The 17,392-nt window shown below is 33.4% G+C and overlaps 1 protein-coding gene across 10 annotated transcripts in view; it reads left to right on the plus strand.

The window, feature by feature from the left end:
- LOC119639995 (very low-density lipoprotein receptor-like) overlaps window positions 1–17,392 on the plus strand; it is a 226,995-nt gene that overhangs the window by 165,006 nt on the left and 44,597 nt on the right. For 8 of the 10 annotated variants that reach the window (XM_038037760.1, XM_038037758.1, XM_038037757.1 and 5 more), the window contains one exon: window positions 17,180–17,302. The exons of the other annotated variants lie outside the window; for them this stretch is intronic. In XM_038037760.1, coding sequence (XP_037893688.1) covers window positions 17,180–17,302 — 123 coding nt within the window. The remainder of the gene's footprint in view (window positions 1–17,179; window positions 17,303–17,392) is intronic. 10 annotated transcript variants of the gene reach the window in all.

Below are 17,392 nucleotides of genomic sequence, written 5' to 3' on the forward strand. Positions count from 1 at the left end.
AGACCATTTTTTCGATTAATAACAAAACAGTCATTATAATGGTTGTACAGCACAGTACTAAACCATAAAATAGCAATATTAAAACATTCACATTATCATCATAATTGCCAAAGGCAAGGCAAGCATCAATTTCAAGTTTATTTTGGAATTTTATACCAGTGGTTATAACGCGAATAATAATGGTATCGATAATATTTTCAAATGATTGCACAATCCTACGTGGAATATTAATGGCACGAACGTGTTTCAAAAGCATATAAATTCAAAGGATATCAAAATAAAAGGATAATTTTTCCGATAAGGAATTTATTGTTTTTAAATATAATACAGCCTTTGTTAGCCTTAATCAATTATTAAACTCTGAAATAAAAATTTCAAAACAAAACATAAAAAAAAAGGACCTAAAGCGTATTTTTTAAAATACTACTCATCGTCAATCATTCAATGCTTGTATGCGATATGTGGACTGTAAAGAGAGAAAAACTCTATCACTCGATACTACAATGTTTGGATGCGACATCTGGACTGTGAAGGGGTAGAAGAACATTTTATTCATTTGATTCATTGCTTGCATGCGATATGCAGCAAAAAATTTGTTCATTCGATATTTGTATGCCTGCGTACGATAGGTGGACTGCAAAAGGAGATAAAACTCTATTACTCGATGCTTGCATGCGATATGCGGATTGCGAGAGAGAGCAAAAATTTATTCACTCGAAATTTCTATGCCTGCGTACGATGTGTGGACTGTAAAGGAAGAAGTAACTCTACCACTCGATGCTACAATGCTTGTGTGCGATATGTCGACTGTGAAGGGGTAGAAGAATGTTTTATTCACTTGATTCAATTCTTGCATGTGATATGCGGACTTCAAGAGACAGCAAAACTTTATTCACTCGATATTTTCATGAGTCATCGAAATTCTTGTTTGTGTTCGTTACTTTGCCTATATTCTTGAGAATTTCGTTCCGTACAGAACTAAGTTAGCCTTTAAGCAGACTTATTCTAACAACTACGGGATTTTTGCAACAACACATATATATATATATATACACCACATACAGATCCGAGTATTTTACTACCCTTAGATAACTTGTTTCTCGGGTGAACGTCAGCAGGTGAAATTCGTAATTTGGGGGCTTATTATTTAACGTGTCTCTCGTGGGATATAAGAGAAGTTCTTTCAGTATCCTTAACATAAGGAAATGCAAAGTGAATAAATTACAGTTAATAAAACGCATATAAGAGTAACAACCCAGAGAAAGAGATTTTACGAACATTTTTTTTTGGGATAGAAGGCAAAATTGTAGAATAATAAGTACTAGAAAAAAAAAATTAATTTTGAAAATTATTAAATAATGGCAACAATGCAGCCATTTACTGGAGACACTTTTCGCTTTGCGGCACGCAGCTAAACTAGTCCACATTTAAATTAAAAAAAAAAAAAGAAAGTAAGGAAATTATGTTTGGTGATGACCGAATCTTTTATACCAATTAGCCTTATCCTAAAAAGACAAAAAAAGTGAAATTTTCAATTTCTATAATATCGAGGGGGCGGGTCTGTTTTCTTCTATTTTCGAAATAAAAGTTTTTCTCGCATAGGCGTTTCCTTGGAAAAGTTTAAGTCAATTCTAAATTTTTTTGCCAATGTACAAGTGATCTATTCATTTTCGCTAACGGGGGAATGTTTACAACAATTATTACGCAATTGCGTAGACAGACATAGGGACAGCCGAAGAGACGGACATGTTTAGGTGCATTAGGTATTTGATACTGATCAAGAATTTTATTGAGTGTTCGAAACCTATTCCCGCGCATTATAAAGCTAGTGAAAAAAAATTAAATTTAGATATACTATGATATCGGGTAGGCGTGGTCAATTTTTGCCATTTCTATTGTACTACAGCCATAGGATATGCGTTCAAATGCTTGTACATTTATTTGCCATAGTTTATGAGTAGTGAGCAAAAAAACAATTTTTCATTCGTTTTGAAAAACAGTGGTGTTGTCAGTTGGGGGCGTATTCTTCGACCGATTTGATCCATTTTCAATACCAACGTGTGTGCAATAAGTTCTAATGACTGTGCTAAGTCTGATGGCAAAATTTTTGCGGCAAGAGGAATATTTACAATACGCGCAGAGAGGACACGCTTAAAACGATTCAGAATATAAGCCTGATTAAGTTATATATGCTCTATGGCGTCTCGGAGGGTGCTTGCCGGGCGTTGCACACGTTTTAACAAAATGAGTATACTCTTCATCCTTCGGTGATGGGCATAAAAGTGTAAGAAATATTTAAGCAATTTTTTTGTTGATACTCTTATATAAATTCTCACGTATATGTCGACATATGCATAATAAATTGCCATAAATTATAATGAAATTTTAAATTGACATTAACGTACATTCTGCATAAAATATATTTTATGATATCAAGTATACACTCAGGATATAAATCCATATAATTATTATTATTCATAGCTTAACGAGCGAATAGTTATGACATGAAAAAAATTGTAAATTTTTATGTAAGAAATTTCGACCAAATTATTTTCCATCCATCATAAGCTACTATTTAAGCTGCATTAGATTTTTATTCTTATATTGTGCATTACGAAGTTTCCATAAAAATGCAAGATTTGTGTTACGAGTGCAAAAAATATGCATTACAAGATTTAATAGCGCATTAATAAAATGATAAATGGAATAAGTGAGGGAAGTGGCGTTTGCAGTTTTGCAGGGCAGTCTTTGCTCTTCCAATTTTTCTTTTCTTTACCCACCATTAGCTCTTCAATCATCCAGCATGTAGATAACATAATAACGAGTTCAGCTCGACATAGACGTTAGTGTAAGAGATACAAACTTGACGCAAGAGCGGAAACGGTTTATATACGAAATCTCAAAAAATATTTAAGCTGGAAAAGCAAAAAGAATTTAATTATGCCTCTGTGCAATTGTTGTTGTTGTTGTTGTCACCGAAGGGTGAGGAATATAATCATTTTTCTTTGCAACGACGAGAGGTAAACTTCAGATCAGGGACACCACAGAGTATGTATATCAGTATTGAATTCGTAATCGATTGAAGCATGTCCCTCTGTCCACCAGCCCGCTTATATGTAGTCTGTTGTAAACATCGTCCTATCGACAAAAACCTCATTCTTCTAGGGTGGCTATAGAAAGGCAAATTGCTGAAGTTGTGCCGCTGTTGCGTTTCGCGATAAATGCTTTTAAAGTTGTAGAATATCTGATACCCATAGTCTTTTTATTAATTTTTATCATTAGTCTAGAATTTCGGGACAATAAAAATTGCCCCTACATGTCTCTAGAAAGAAGACTTTGAAGAGAGAGCTTTTAAGCTCAAAGGAACTTATTTCGTGGCAGTTAATGTCAAAAAAAATGTGTAATTCTTTAACCGAATTCATAACTAATATCAGCCTTTCTGGATCATAAGCTTTTAGTTTCCTCACACAAACATAAAAAACCTTCAAATCACGCTCAGTCTCATACCTGTCACACTGGTTGCCTTAGTGAAGCTTTATTAAAATACTTTGGTACGGAAGCGGTTTTAAATGATCGTAAACACCTTCTAAAGGGATTAGAAAAACTAGAAAGGAGTAGGTAAAACATTAGGCTGTAACATCCCAGTCGATGGGCTGTTCCGAAAAACGAGCAAAATTTCAAAGAAAAAATTTTTTATGACCAATTGATTTTTCTCTCTCTACATATTCTTCAAAATGCAAAGCATCTGTTGAGTAAAAAAAAAAAATTTTAAATATACTACGGTTTTATACCTTAATAGTTAAAAAAGCACTTTAACACAAGTAAGAACATCATGCCACTAGATATACTACAACACATCGCCTAGTACAGTTATTGACTCCTTTCGCTAAGAATACCCCAAGAATTATCCATTATTTTAATGCAAAGGCATACTTTCTATCAAAGCCCTCATATTGAAGCATGTCCAAACCATCACATGACTTGTTTTAATTTAATTCTCCAATGTTAGACTTTCCTTCCATATAAGGATTTGCTTTTCATGATAACCCTTATATATGTTAGTATCTAAAAAATTGACCTTTCTGATCCAAATTTCCTATCGTTATTGGTTTGCTAAATTGATACTAAGAACGTTTTAGCATTATAAACTATTCAAGATTAAATCTTTTTCTGAAGGGCTTATTAGTCATGAGAAAGCTTATCTGGGGGCGGATGTCCCCCGTCAAGTTCGACCCATTTCATTTTTATGCCAAATTATTGTCATCGTAGGTTTTTTTACCAAATAAGAGTTTCCTGAGAATCTTTATAGGCGATAGTATCCAAGATGGTATCCATGGTTAAAATTTGGTAAGGTTGATTTCTTTATGTCTTCTCTATTATGAACGAATTTTCACCGTCAGGTATTGAAAACTACACTTTTTTATCATATAAAAATTAAGTTTTCCTAGAAACGATCGTACGAGAGGTGGTTCAAAATATTGCGTTCGACGAAACAAATTTTTCACATCAATTCTGATTTCGATTTGACGATAAATTTTAAAAATTCCAATTTTATTCACCTTAGTTTGAAAAGTCCTTATATGAGAATTGGTCGAAAAAATGGACCAACTCGAATTATTTTCGTTAGTATTGAGCCTTTGTTCACAGTAAGTCAGTCTAAAAAATTTCATTAGAATATCTGAAGAATTCAACACAATAATGCATGGACAGACGGACACACATACATAAAATGATATTGAATCGATCGGTAGAATAATAAGTGGGTCTGTCCTGAGCCCTTCTGGGTGCAGAATATAAATATAGAAAAATATGCAAATAAATGTAAAGACTACGATATTACGAAATAGGAAAAATAACTGCAAATTTGCACATAAATTGAGTTTGAATTGAGTTTTTAAAAATGCAACCTCGTGTAAGTAAGAACTTGATGGCGAACAACAGCTTTTCTACAATATGCATATTAATGGCACATGTGCGTTTGCTTTCATTCATATAGGGACTTACATGCCGAGCTCTCTTCGACAAAGTATAACTTTCTCATCTCTACAGATTAGAAAATATATTATGTGTAATATATAGAATATTTGATGAAATACATACAAACACTTGCATCCCCACATACTATATAAAATAAAATAATCTCAAAGTGTAAGAGGAAAAAGTAGAAACTTGGCAAAAAAAAAAAACATCAAATACACCGAAGGGCGAAATATTTGCTTACGTGCTTGTTGTTTACAAAGAAATATAACACAATGTGAGTAAACAAAAAAGCAAAAACAAGTGAACAAAAGCGTTAAGAATAAAATTTCATAGAAATCGAAACGAAGCGAACAAATGCCAACATATATATATATATATATATATATATATATATATATATATATATACATTTCTATACATATATGGCTTACGATACAAATCCCTCAAGAGAAAGAATACTGCGCTACATATGCGGATACTGTAGATGAATGTTTGCAAACTTTAGTGTTAAAATTGTGTTTATGAGAAAACGCAAAATCTTTTACTTGAATATGTATGCAAATGTGCATAAATTTTCCTTCTTAGGGCTTATAACAAAGCCCACAATGTGGTTTTTCATTTTTTTTTATTTTTTTATTTTTTTTTTTATCATTTTTTCAACAAAACTAACGAAACACAATTTTAAGCTACTTAGTAAGTAATTAGCGAAAATTTAGACATTCTCTCAAAAAGCTCTCATCTGAATGTCATTAAATTTTTTTTATAAGACATAAAAGTAAATGCTTAGCATTTTTTTTTTTTTTTTCATGTATAAAACATAAAAGTATATGCTTAGCATTTTTTTTTCCATAACTCTTTCTTAAAATTAATGTTAAAATTTTTTTTCATAAATTTACATTAAAGGAGAACAAAACGCTGTAGCGGAAAAAAATGATTTACAACAGTTCGCTTAATGCAATTACTCACTGTTATGATGTTACGTGCAAAGTGCTCGCAAAAGTAATCCAATACGAAGCATATTCAACAGCACTCGTCCTTGGGCTAAAACATATCGATGTAACGCATCTTGACGGATGGACGGACGGACAGATAAGTTTGGAGATTGCGCTATCTCAGGTCCTTCCGGATGTTGCATATATCCGTATAAACTTAATATAGTTTTATATCACAAATAAATGCATTTCTCCTATGATTCTCTGTCTCTTCTTTGCCGTATCGCAAAGAGATATATTGAGTTTGTGCGCATGTATGTGACGCACAGAAGGGCTTAAGGTGGGCCCATCTCTTATTAGATCGGTCGATTTAGCATCACTTTCTGAATCAATTTAAGTTTGTCTGTCCGTCTTTCCATTTTATTTTCCTGTGCTCTGCCTACAGATATTTCGATGAAATTTAGCGAAAGCGAATTTTCAACATGCAAATCACAATTGTTTGAGATATTTTGAAACCTCTAATGGCCGAGTCTTATTGACAGTGAATTATCACTTCCCCTGCAAAGCGTTATTTTCAAAATTGTTGCTCTCAAAATTCCTTGACAAAATCCCTTGAGCAACAATATTTCGGCATTCTAAATTGATATGAAAATAGTAGATCCGGTGAGGTAGGCCCTTCAGGCCTCCTCCCTAAAGCTGCGGAGGCGTAATTATCTGAATATGGTAAAAAAACGTAACTATGAAAATTCCTCGAGAAACCCCGTTAAGCAACAGTATTTCGGCATTCGAAATTGATATGAAATATATAGATCGGGTATGGCCAGTCCTTGAGACCTCTCCCGTACAATCGCTACTTCAAAAACTGAATCTTCATATAATAAAAGATTTAATTTGCAATATTTTGTGATGAAAATTGGTCCCTAAAAGTAATTTAACGTAGAAACTATCCTTACTGAATTTGGACCTTGAAGTTCTTTTTCTATATCTGTAAGCGTTCTCATGAATATTAAACCCTTAAGCAAACAGTTTTAACTTTTAATATTTTATGATGAAAATTGGTCGAAAATAGAGATTTTTGTATATAAATTAATCACAGGTCACATAAGCCGCCGCCCAATGTAGAAATTATCATGAAAACCAAGCCCTTATGTGACGACTAAGCCTGATTTGTTGCTTCTTATGACGGTACAGAACGAAAAGTATTGAGATCTCTAACAATTAAATTACATTGGGCTTGGGGCACCTTTATAAGACTTTAACAAAAAGTATGCCTTTACCAAAACGTAGTGTACAATTTTTGAAACTGAAATTGAAGCTGGATTAGGCTAAGCGCGTGGAATATTTAACGCTCGACTATAATATGCTTACCTGTGACGCGCTACGCGACTTGTGGTATACGATGACGAGGTTGCATGCTAACACCCAGTTGCGTTTATGTCCAAAAGTATTTGAAACGGACACACTTTTTATATAAGTGATCGACTCAGAATTTAGAGGTTGAACACAAGACGATAAGACGGATAGACGGACGGACAAGCTTAGATTGATCCAAAAAATGGTTCTGCTCGACTCAACAAGTGATTTTGATCGACTGATCGATTGATCGATTTTTTCTGCCCGTTTGTTCTTCCCGTTTTCTTTTCTTTCATCTACAGTGATTAAACTTTAAGATATTTTGACGAGATTTAATACACCGGCATATGGTGGGTCAAAGACAAACGCTACTGAAAACGGTTCGAATCAGACCATTTCTTCGACCACTTCTCATAAAGGTACTTATTTTTAAAAGAACAAGTTATATGAATAATTATTAGTTATCTAACGTTGGGCCGCATCCCACCACAGTGTATGTATTTGTTTTTAATTTAATCTGAAAGTGAACCTTCATTGACTATCTATCGCGTTCTTTCAACTGCGTTCGCACGTTGTCGTTTGATGAATAACAAAAATTTTTATTGTTACCACTTCTCGCCTCACCGACTGCAAAACGTAATGTTTTAATGAAAAAATTTACATCCTCCTTTGTTACGGAACTTTTTTACACTCTCAAAATAAAAATATATTTTTTATATCCATATTTTTTATATCCATATGCATATATATATCGAAGTTTTATAACGCAAACGTCGATATTATTTTGGAAAGAGCTGAGCTTATCGTTTATATTTATCGAGAATTGCGAAAAAAAATAACCTACACACAATACCCAACAATTTGCAATTCAACAGTGGCTTAAGTTACGAAATCGAGCAAAGAAGGAAAAAAAATGCCAACAAAATGCTTAACAAATATCACAAATTTAACAAAACATACGCACATATACAGAGGCAAATATCGCATTTTATATTCATGCCAATAAAATAACTATATATCGAGCAAACGAAGAGGATCAAGAATATATTTATATATAAAAAAGCAAATAAACTGAAATGTTTAAAACTTAATATACGATGATGTTATGGGTATGCGCATATAAACGCACAAACAAATTTGGTTTGCAAATTAGAAAAAAAAAAAAAAAAAAAAGAAAACGACAAAAAGGTACATAAGAAAGCCATTTTAGAATTTTGCGATAGGATTATTGGACTTTCACTGTAAGACCCTTAAAATGCTGAAAATTTGTGAAAAAGCAGACCAGAAGTTATACAGTCTATTATTAAAATATTTAAAAAAATAAAAGGAAACCAAGAAAAACAAAAACGAATCAAGGAAGGTAAAGATAAAACCACCAGAATAACGTAAATAAACAAAGACAGAAAGAAAAAAAAAAAGAAAAAAACATTGCGGTCGGATATGAAAATAAAAACAAGTACGACAACTTAGGAGAGAATTTCAATGAAAAACAATAATAAAAAATGTAAAAAAAAAAACTTATGAAAAGCGAAAGAAAGGACGGTGAACAATCAATTTTTCTTTTTTTGACCAATTTTGTTTTAGGTTTCAATACTTTTATCTTCACATAATTATGTGTACCATACTGTGACCAGAAAAGTAAGAACAATATTCAAATTAAGTTGTGCGGGTATGATCGAATATCAGAGAAAGGTTGTTTGTTTTTTGTTATTCAACAGTAGCACAAACTACTTACCGCAAGATTTAGCAATGTCACGTAAAACAAATATGTGTGTCTTTCCCTATACTTGACACTGTGAATAAAATGTATTCATCATCATAAGGCCATTAGTGTTTCAGTGGCACTCGGTCTTTTATAACACAAAAGTAATTTTTCCGATTTTTGCGATGCCTGCGAAACAATGATTTCTGATTACCAGAACATGATGAAACACATTATTGTGGAAGATGAATCTTGAAGCTACTCATGAACGCTTGAAGCTGATCAAGCGAGCGAATATCGTGCAGAAGATATGGCAAGGCCACAAAACCTTGCCAAAGTTGAGATCCTTTCCCTATTCGGCCACTCAGGCCGACAGGCTAAAAGAAGAAACTTAATTGGTCTTACTTTTTGGACACTTTAGTGTTAGATGCTTGGAAGAATTTCAATCATTTTTTCACTTGAAAAGGCGATATTATGTCCAAAGAAATTATATTGCTGTGGCACCGACCCATATTCGCACTTCTAGAACAAATACTATCCAGAAGGCGCCTTGTCTGGTGAGTACGCTGGGTATGATACAATTACCCATTCGAGTTGCAACAGTGTATCCTGGACAATCCTTGCAAGTAGTGGTCACACAATGGCATTTTCAGGCAATTCGTTGCCACTGTTAGACCGTTGCAATCAAACCCGACAATTGAGGTGTAATGGAGCAGCATCGTCCTAAGCATCTGAACTTGTTTGGCAGCAGATTTCGTCAAATACATAACAAAAGTAATGAGTTTAGAAGGAGAAGAATTTTCAGAGCTCCATGATTAGCATTGGCATATGCTGAATAAATCATTAATATTAAGAGGAAGACTATTATTCTAAGTAAAGTAAGTTCAGAATCGTCGAATTCAACCGTTATGTACACCGGTATTTCCCGTTTCTTTGTCATTTTTACCTGTAAAAGTCGCTGATCAAAATTTTTGCAAAAATCTAATATATCTTATCACTCAATGTATCCTCGGTTCAGATTGCCGTTTTTTTGCGATTTCTTCATTCGAACGCACTTATAATGCTACTTGTTATTTATTATTGATTTTCTGTCTCTTGTCAAAAAAGTCGATGAATATGATGCCATCATCGCTGCTAAACACGGACGACCATATGACCGTTTCAGCTAACTTTTGCACATTTAGTCGCTTTGAATAGCTTCCACTTGTTGCTATTCATTTGACTAATTGAAAATTTAACTTTCGAATGTAGTGACGATTTCACGTTTCATTCATTGTCATACGTTGCATGAAAAAATCATTTTTCTTTCGCTTAAATGACTCTTACATGTTAAAGAGCAAACTTGGCATTCAGTTTAAACAGAACTTTTTTCCAGGATAAATAAACGTTCACGCGAAATAGATTTTCATTTTGTTTTTGTGATATCCGCGGCTTATTACTGTTTTTATATTCTTTAGCACTTGTGAACATGTGCAACACGCAGAAGAACTTAAGATAGATCCACTTTTTATTTCACCGATCGATTCAGAACCACTTTCTGATTTGATGTAGGCTTGTCTGTACGTTTGTCGGTCTGTCGGTCCATGAATTTATGATGGAATTTGATACACTGACGTGGTTTAAACGACGGGCACTTGCTGTCGAAAGTGGCTTGGATGGAGCCACTTTTTCGACCCTTCACCATATAAGTCCCTATTTTGTATAGAAAACTTGCAATTTTCAAAATTTCTCGGCAAAAGTGATTAAGCAGTAGTATGTTGGCACGAAAACATGACATAAAAATCAATCTTGCCGAATTTGGATCACGTAGGTTTATTTTTGGATAAGGATTTCTTCAATATGCAGACTTTTATGAAAAGTATGCTTTTATATGAAAATTATGTGTAACTTATGGTCTATTATTAAGAAAACAAGTGAATAACTGTATTAGGTTAAAAACTCCCCCAGCCTGACGACAGTGTTATTTAATTGTTCTTTCCAATCTTTGCATTAAGAAATTAATTCAGTTCGATACAACAATAGTCAAGCAATTTTACTTCTTGTTTCTAAAACATTAGCGTATTAGTGCTTTTTTTTACGTATACGCACCGTTAAACCAATCGTTAAATCATTCATAATACTTTAATATGAGATAAATAATGTTTTCTCCGAGTACATGCGCTATTGATTTAAATCAGCACAAAGTAATTACTATATGTTTAAGTGAAGGCAACTAGGTTATGATTACATTTATTTTATTACCAATTTAAATGAATTAATTAGAGTAGCAATAAGTACCGCATACTACTACTACTGCTACTACTACTACATTGACTTTAATGATATGATGCTTTATTATAACAAAGCGAAGGCCTAGATATCTGCATATATAATACACTTAGGTTCGCTTACGCGAAATAACGCAAATGCTTCGCTATCCATGGAATAGAATTGCATGTACGCGGTACGCCAAGAGAGCATTAGTTATCGTATGTAAAACTATGTTTATGTATAAACTACTTACCCGTTATAAGTTCAATCTGTACAGGTTTACTCATTTTTCATTTTAACACTCTTAAACAACTTTTTAAAGGATAATTTATAAATCTGTACCGGAACTCACGTGTTGATATTGCATGGTGCTACGTACGTGTGTATGTACCTCATCCTCATAATCACGTTTCAGGGAAAGCTCATTATATATTATTACACATGCATTATATTATTTATGAGTTGAGTTAATGGCAACAGACTCGCTTTAGTTTTACCGTCACGTAGGTGTGACGGCACTAATTAATGTAATAAAATTAAATTGAGTCATCGAAAAAGATATATTACCATCGTCAAAGCCTTTGTTTTATCAACGTTCGACACTCTTAGTTAACAGTAGTAGTAGCAAAAGGAAAGAATTGCATTTTACTTAATTGTTCGTTGCTTTAGGGCAATCATAGTCTCGACGATGGATTTGGTTCACGTCATGCAGATATATTGAAGACGTATGTTTGCTTTGACGTAATTGCGATAAATAGATTTTTGTCGCGCTATATCGCATGATGGCGCAGAATAGAATACGTCATCGGGCGCCTTAGCACGATATTGAATGGTATAAAATTTCTCATATGTCTATTTTCTAATTGTTTTAGTGATGAAATCATGCATGTTTATAAGAACATATATATTTATGCCCATATATACATATATGCGTAATTAAATTAAAGTCGAGTAGAAAATTTGTCAAAAACTTTGTCTTTTCTTCTTCAACTCTTCTGCTCAGGTATTTTGTAGATATTGTACTTTTTTTTTGGATTACAAATCTTTACTGCTGTTGGAATTGTCTTTATTTTCATATCTATATATATTACTTGTGTTAGAGGGTGGATGTATTAAGTTTGTGCGGATATTTAGAAGACCTGGAAGGACTTAAAAGAGACCCACCCTTTATTGTACCAATCGGACCCTGAATCGTTTTAAACTTGTCTCTCCGTCTGTCCGTGTGGTTTTTTTTTATTTGTCTTTCTTCTACATATCGCAAGGGTTGAGGCATTTCGATGAAATTTAACACATCGCCACATTTTGCCCCAAGCCTTGATTCAGAGCAGTTTCCATATAACGCCTTATAATGAAAATTTGTCATTTTCCAAAATGTCGCGACAAAACTCGTTGGGTGATAGTATTTTGATACTCTAAATAGGGAAATTTTTTGAGCTCCCCGCCGTTCATATAGAAACTTCATCTTTAAAGAACTATAATTTTTAACCGTTCACGATGAAAATTGGCTCATAACAGTAAATTGACATAGACCTTACCGAACTTGGACCACGTAGCTCTATTTTCTTGGATACCATCGCCAGAATGCGTTGAAGTATCTCGTAAAGGAAATGATGAAACGAAAGTTAATAAAATAACAACATTCAAGGGGCTTGGTAAGGATGGTGGGTCTTTTTAATTCAAGGCGCTCTGTGGCCGACATATGTTTTGCTACAAATTCGAATCTAAATGAAAAAAATGGTTTAATCTTAATGCCGCACAAACTTAATATACCCTATACTACAAGTGATGTAGGTCATAAAAAGCTATCGAAAGGTTAGAGGAGCATTGTTATGAATACACCGTTTGATGAATTAAATCGAATTTAAAGAAAAAAAAAGTTCGGCTTTCTTAGTTAGACCGAAAACTTATTGAGTGATGCCATATATCAAACTTTTGTTTGGTGTTTTCATTTATGTTTATTAAAGAAATTAAACAAATGTATATATATATTTATATATATATATACATATATTTACTTTAAAAATATTGCTTGCTTTTCATAACAACTCTTCCAAGATTGTCACAATAGTTTCACATCTTTGCAGATGTTTGTCTGCATAAAGGCGCATGGGTGGGAGTGTGAGCGTATGCCTACTCAAATAAATATTCATATGTCTAGGGAAATGCGATAACAGTGCATCCACTTCTGTTGGCAATTAAAGTAGAAAATATCTCTTAAGTGCTTCCTCAAAACGTATCTTATTTTAAAAGCTTACTACGGCAGCTCTAATGCAAGTGCAGTTAAAAATATTTACAAACATTTACATTTCTATATATATACACAGGCTGGCATTAATGTGCAATATGTATAAGAAAGAGTATTATAAAAAGAAAGGATAATTTTTTGCTTTATTTATTGTTAACTGCTATTGCTTTTGCGTTTCTTTTTTTCTTGTCGACGCATTTTGAACGCGTCAATCTGTATTCTTATCATATTTAATATAAAGCAAACTTCTTTTAGAAATGCATTTACATGCGACGGAAAAAAAATGCCAAACTTATCCAGATAAGAGAAAATGTGAAGATTTTTTTTAAATTGAGGTTTTAACAATTGCTTATTACCTGCATTGAAATGCAAGATTCGTAGAAATTCTTGAGCGAATTTCCAGCATTAACTATTCGCAAATAAGTTGAAAAGTTATAGCAGAGCAAGCTGGCTGTCTTTCTGACGATATCATCCAAATAGCGCACTACCAATAAAGCCTGTCTTTAGGCCAAGATATGTGAGTGGATCAAATTTCATTACACCTTTCGTTTGAATATTAATTAGGAAAATACCGGGTTTTATGTCGGGGAAGCTAGAGGACATAGGGACGGACAGGCTTATATTGATTCGCAATATTATTCTATGACACAAGTGATGCGAGATATCAAAAAAATTATCTTTCTTTATAAAAGAAATATAAGTCGATATAGTTATTAATTTCAGTTGTGTTCACTGATTTGCTTATATCTATTTACGTCAGGAATTAACGCAAAAAGTCTTTGGGAATGGCCTTAGATAAAGTATAAGTATCACTTTATAATTCAATAGAAAATAAGTAAAATAACTATAGCGGCCCATGGCCCGCCATTAAATATGCTATATATCTCCATTTAACGCAGTTTTTCATGTAAAGACTTTTTAAAATAAGGCGTTATATGAGAAGTGGTCGAAAAAGTAGTACGAAGTGAACCATTTTCAGAAGCAATTACGTTTAGGAAAAAATATTGAACAGAAGAATACAAGATGGACAGAGGGATAGACTAACTTAGATCGAGTCAGAAGGTGATTCTGACAAGATCGGTATAATAAAACAAAAATCTGCCTCAAGTTATTCTGGGTATTACATAGATGTACACATACGCACACAAACTTAATAGCACCACTTGTGGTACAAGGGGATGTAAGTTATAAAATCAAATGACCGTTTGAAGATAGGGATTTCGGATGGAAAAATTTATAAGTTTTCCCGATCGCCAAAACCAAATTCCATATAAGATTATTCTGAAGTTTGAAGCTTCGAAATTAAAGCCAATTTCGCACTCTTCTCGACGCATCAAACTCTCTAATCATAGTTAACTGTAAGTATCTGTCCGTTTGTCCGTATGTCATAGACATTACCCTGATCGTAAAAATTAAGCTATCGACTTCAAGTTTTGCAGAAACATTTGACGTTGTTGCACGCACCTTGGTATTGAAAATGAGTCAAATCGGTCGAAGGACACGCCCACAGTACCACATAAAGTAAGAACATGTTTGTTTTTCGAAATTGGTTTTCTACTGATTTTCTCGTACACTATTGCATATAGCATATATGTAAATCTACAAAAATTTGAACGCATATTGTATGAGTGATCGTATAGCACTTGTGTATAAAAATGGAAAAAATTGACCACGCCTGACCAGTATTATAGTGTGTCGTTGTTAATATTTTTTGCAGAAGCGAGCTTGAAAATTCCCATAAAGTATAAAAATTTTTGTACACTTTCGTATTGGGCATGCACCTAAACGTGTCCGTCTGTTCGTCTCTTCACATGTGTGTCTGCGAAACTGTGCAGTTTATGTGGCATATGTTCTTGCGTTAGCGATAATGAAGAAATCGCCTAAAAATTTGCAAAGGAATTTTTAAGGGACCTACGTTTTTTCAAGAACACGCCCGCAACGCAACGCCCACACGTCAATACAGCAAAATCTTTTATTTTGAAAATAGAAAAAAATCAACCGGCTTTACTCCACATTATGGGACATGAGAGTGTAGTTCTCTTGTTTTTTATCTTTTTTAGGACAACGATGATGGGTACAAAAGATTCGGTCACAACCGTATCTAAATTTCTTACTTGTTTTTTTTTTTTAATTTATGTATATTTATCTTCCTCAAAATGTCATTAACATTTTGTAGAGCAACAAAAAAAAAAAACTTAACACAAATTAGAAGGGATATCGAGCGAGATTATCTTAAAATTTAACTTGGCAACCAAGTCTGCCAGAAAAACGGCATAAATTAACTTTGTTTTAATTTGCTTCTTAAGATTTTTAACAAACTTTTTAGGAAACTGACAATGAATAATGTGAGCTAAGCTGACACATCTGGCTGGAAAAAATGTATTTTTTAAGAGCATTTTTGCATAAAAAATTTGGCATTTTGACTGATAAAAAATTTTAATAAGAATTCGGTAAAACATCCACACATATACGTTATCCGCTGGACTATAATTTGAAAGAAATTTAGCCTAATGACGCTTTCTAAACTTCTTCACATTGACAACATTGCGCCAGTTGATCTTATATCATTCTTTGTTAATGAATTCACCACATTTGAAAGATGCTATACGCATGATTCGATGCCCTACATCAGTTACACTACAGAGTATATTAAGTTTGTGCGAAAGTATGGAATAACCAGAAGGGCTTAAGATAGATCCAACTTCTATTATACCGATCCATTCGCAATCATTCTCTAAGTCCATATAATCCAGTGTGCCTGTCTGTCTGTCTGTCCATCTTCTCGTCTGCATACATCCCCAACTAACTTAATATCTTCCAATATTGGTTATATGTCTACTTTGCTGTGGCGCGGATACGAAATCGTTCATTTTTCTGAAGGCTAGGATTTTTTGGGTTAAAGCTTAAGTTGGCTTACCTGGCTGAAGGCTGAAGTGTATCGCCTTTAAGAACCGCTCATAAAAATTTTCGTATTGCCTGAAAAAATTCAATTTCTGTCATTTAAAACGTTCCTTAAAGAATGTTTTCTAAACAAATTTTGACCCTTTCTTACAATCTCTTCTATTGGCAGGAAAAGGTATATCCAACGTCTGCCTTTTCAAAGCCGAGGTTCGGCTTTATTTATTTATTCAGGTATTCATCTCTGCCTACCAATATACATTCAGCCATGTTAGACGAGACCCTTAAGGTTAAAATGGCTTAAGTTACACAATTACAGAGAAGATCATTCAAAGCACAACAAAGTTAACAGTTTTTAATTTCGGAGTAGACACATTTTTACTTCAAATATTTTAAGGCTTAAAGTATTAGGAAAGTGAACTTAAGTCTATCTATCGGAGAATATCGATCAGCAAAGTAAACAAAGATAAAATAAACAGCAAGTCGAAGTAACTATGTTATCTAGTTACCTATAAGGCATGACACTGAGATTCGAATCCACAATTATCGACCTGGTAGTTATGAATCTATGCATTATCCAGTTGTATAATTAAAATTTGGTTTTTTTAAGCAATTTTTGAGCTAACGTTTTCTTTGCCATCGTCCCACAATTTATTACGGTTTTGTTTCTCCTAAGTCAAGCTCTGACACATTCATACATATAAAACACAGCTACAAATACTACAGGCACTCTATCAACAAGAAATACAACTCTGTATCACAGATCGATTAATACGATGGAATTATCATTTTTCAAATTTCTTTAATTTATTTTTCCAGAAAGCAAAACATGTTCACCCGATGAATTCACATGTAAATCCGGTGAAGGTGAATGTATACCTCTCGCCTGGATGTGTGATCAGAGTAAAGATTGTTCGGATGGCTCCGATGAGGCCTCATGCAGTAAGACAAAGAATAATTTGTATCAATTTAGATGAAAGCAACGTAGCTTTTTATCTATCTTTTTTTTTCTTTTTGTGTTGAACACTTTTA

Source organism: Glossina fuscipes, unplaced genomic scaffold (assembly GCF_014805625.2).
Source record: "Glossina fuscipes isolate IAEA_lab_2018 unplaced genomic scaffold, Yale_Gfus_2 114, whole genome shotgun sequence".
NCBI classification, from domain to species: domain Eukaryota; kingdom Metazoa; phylum Arthropoda; class Insecta; order Diptera; family Glossinidae; genus Glossina; species Glossina fuscipes.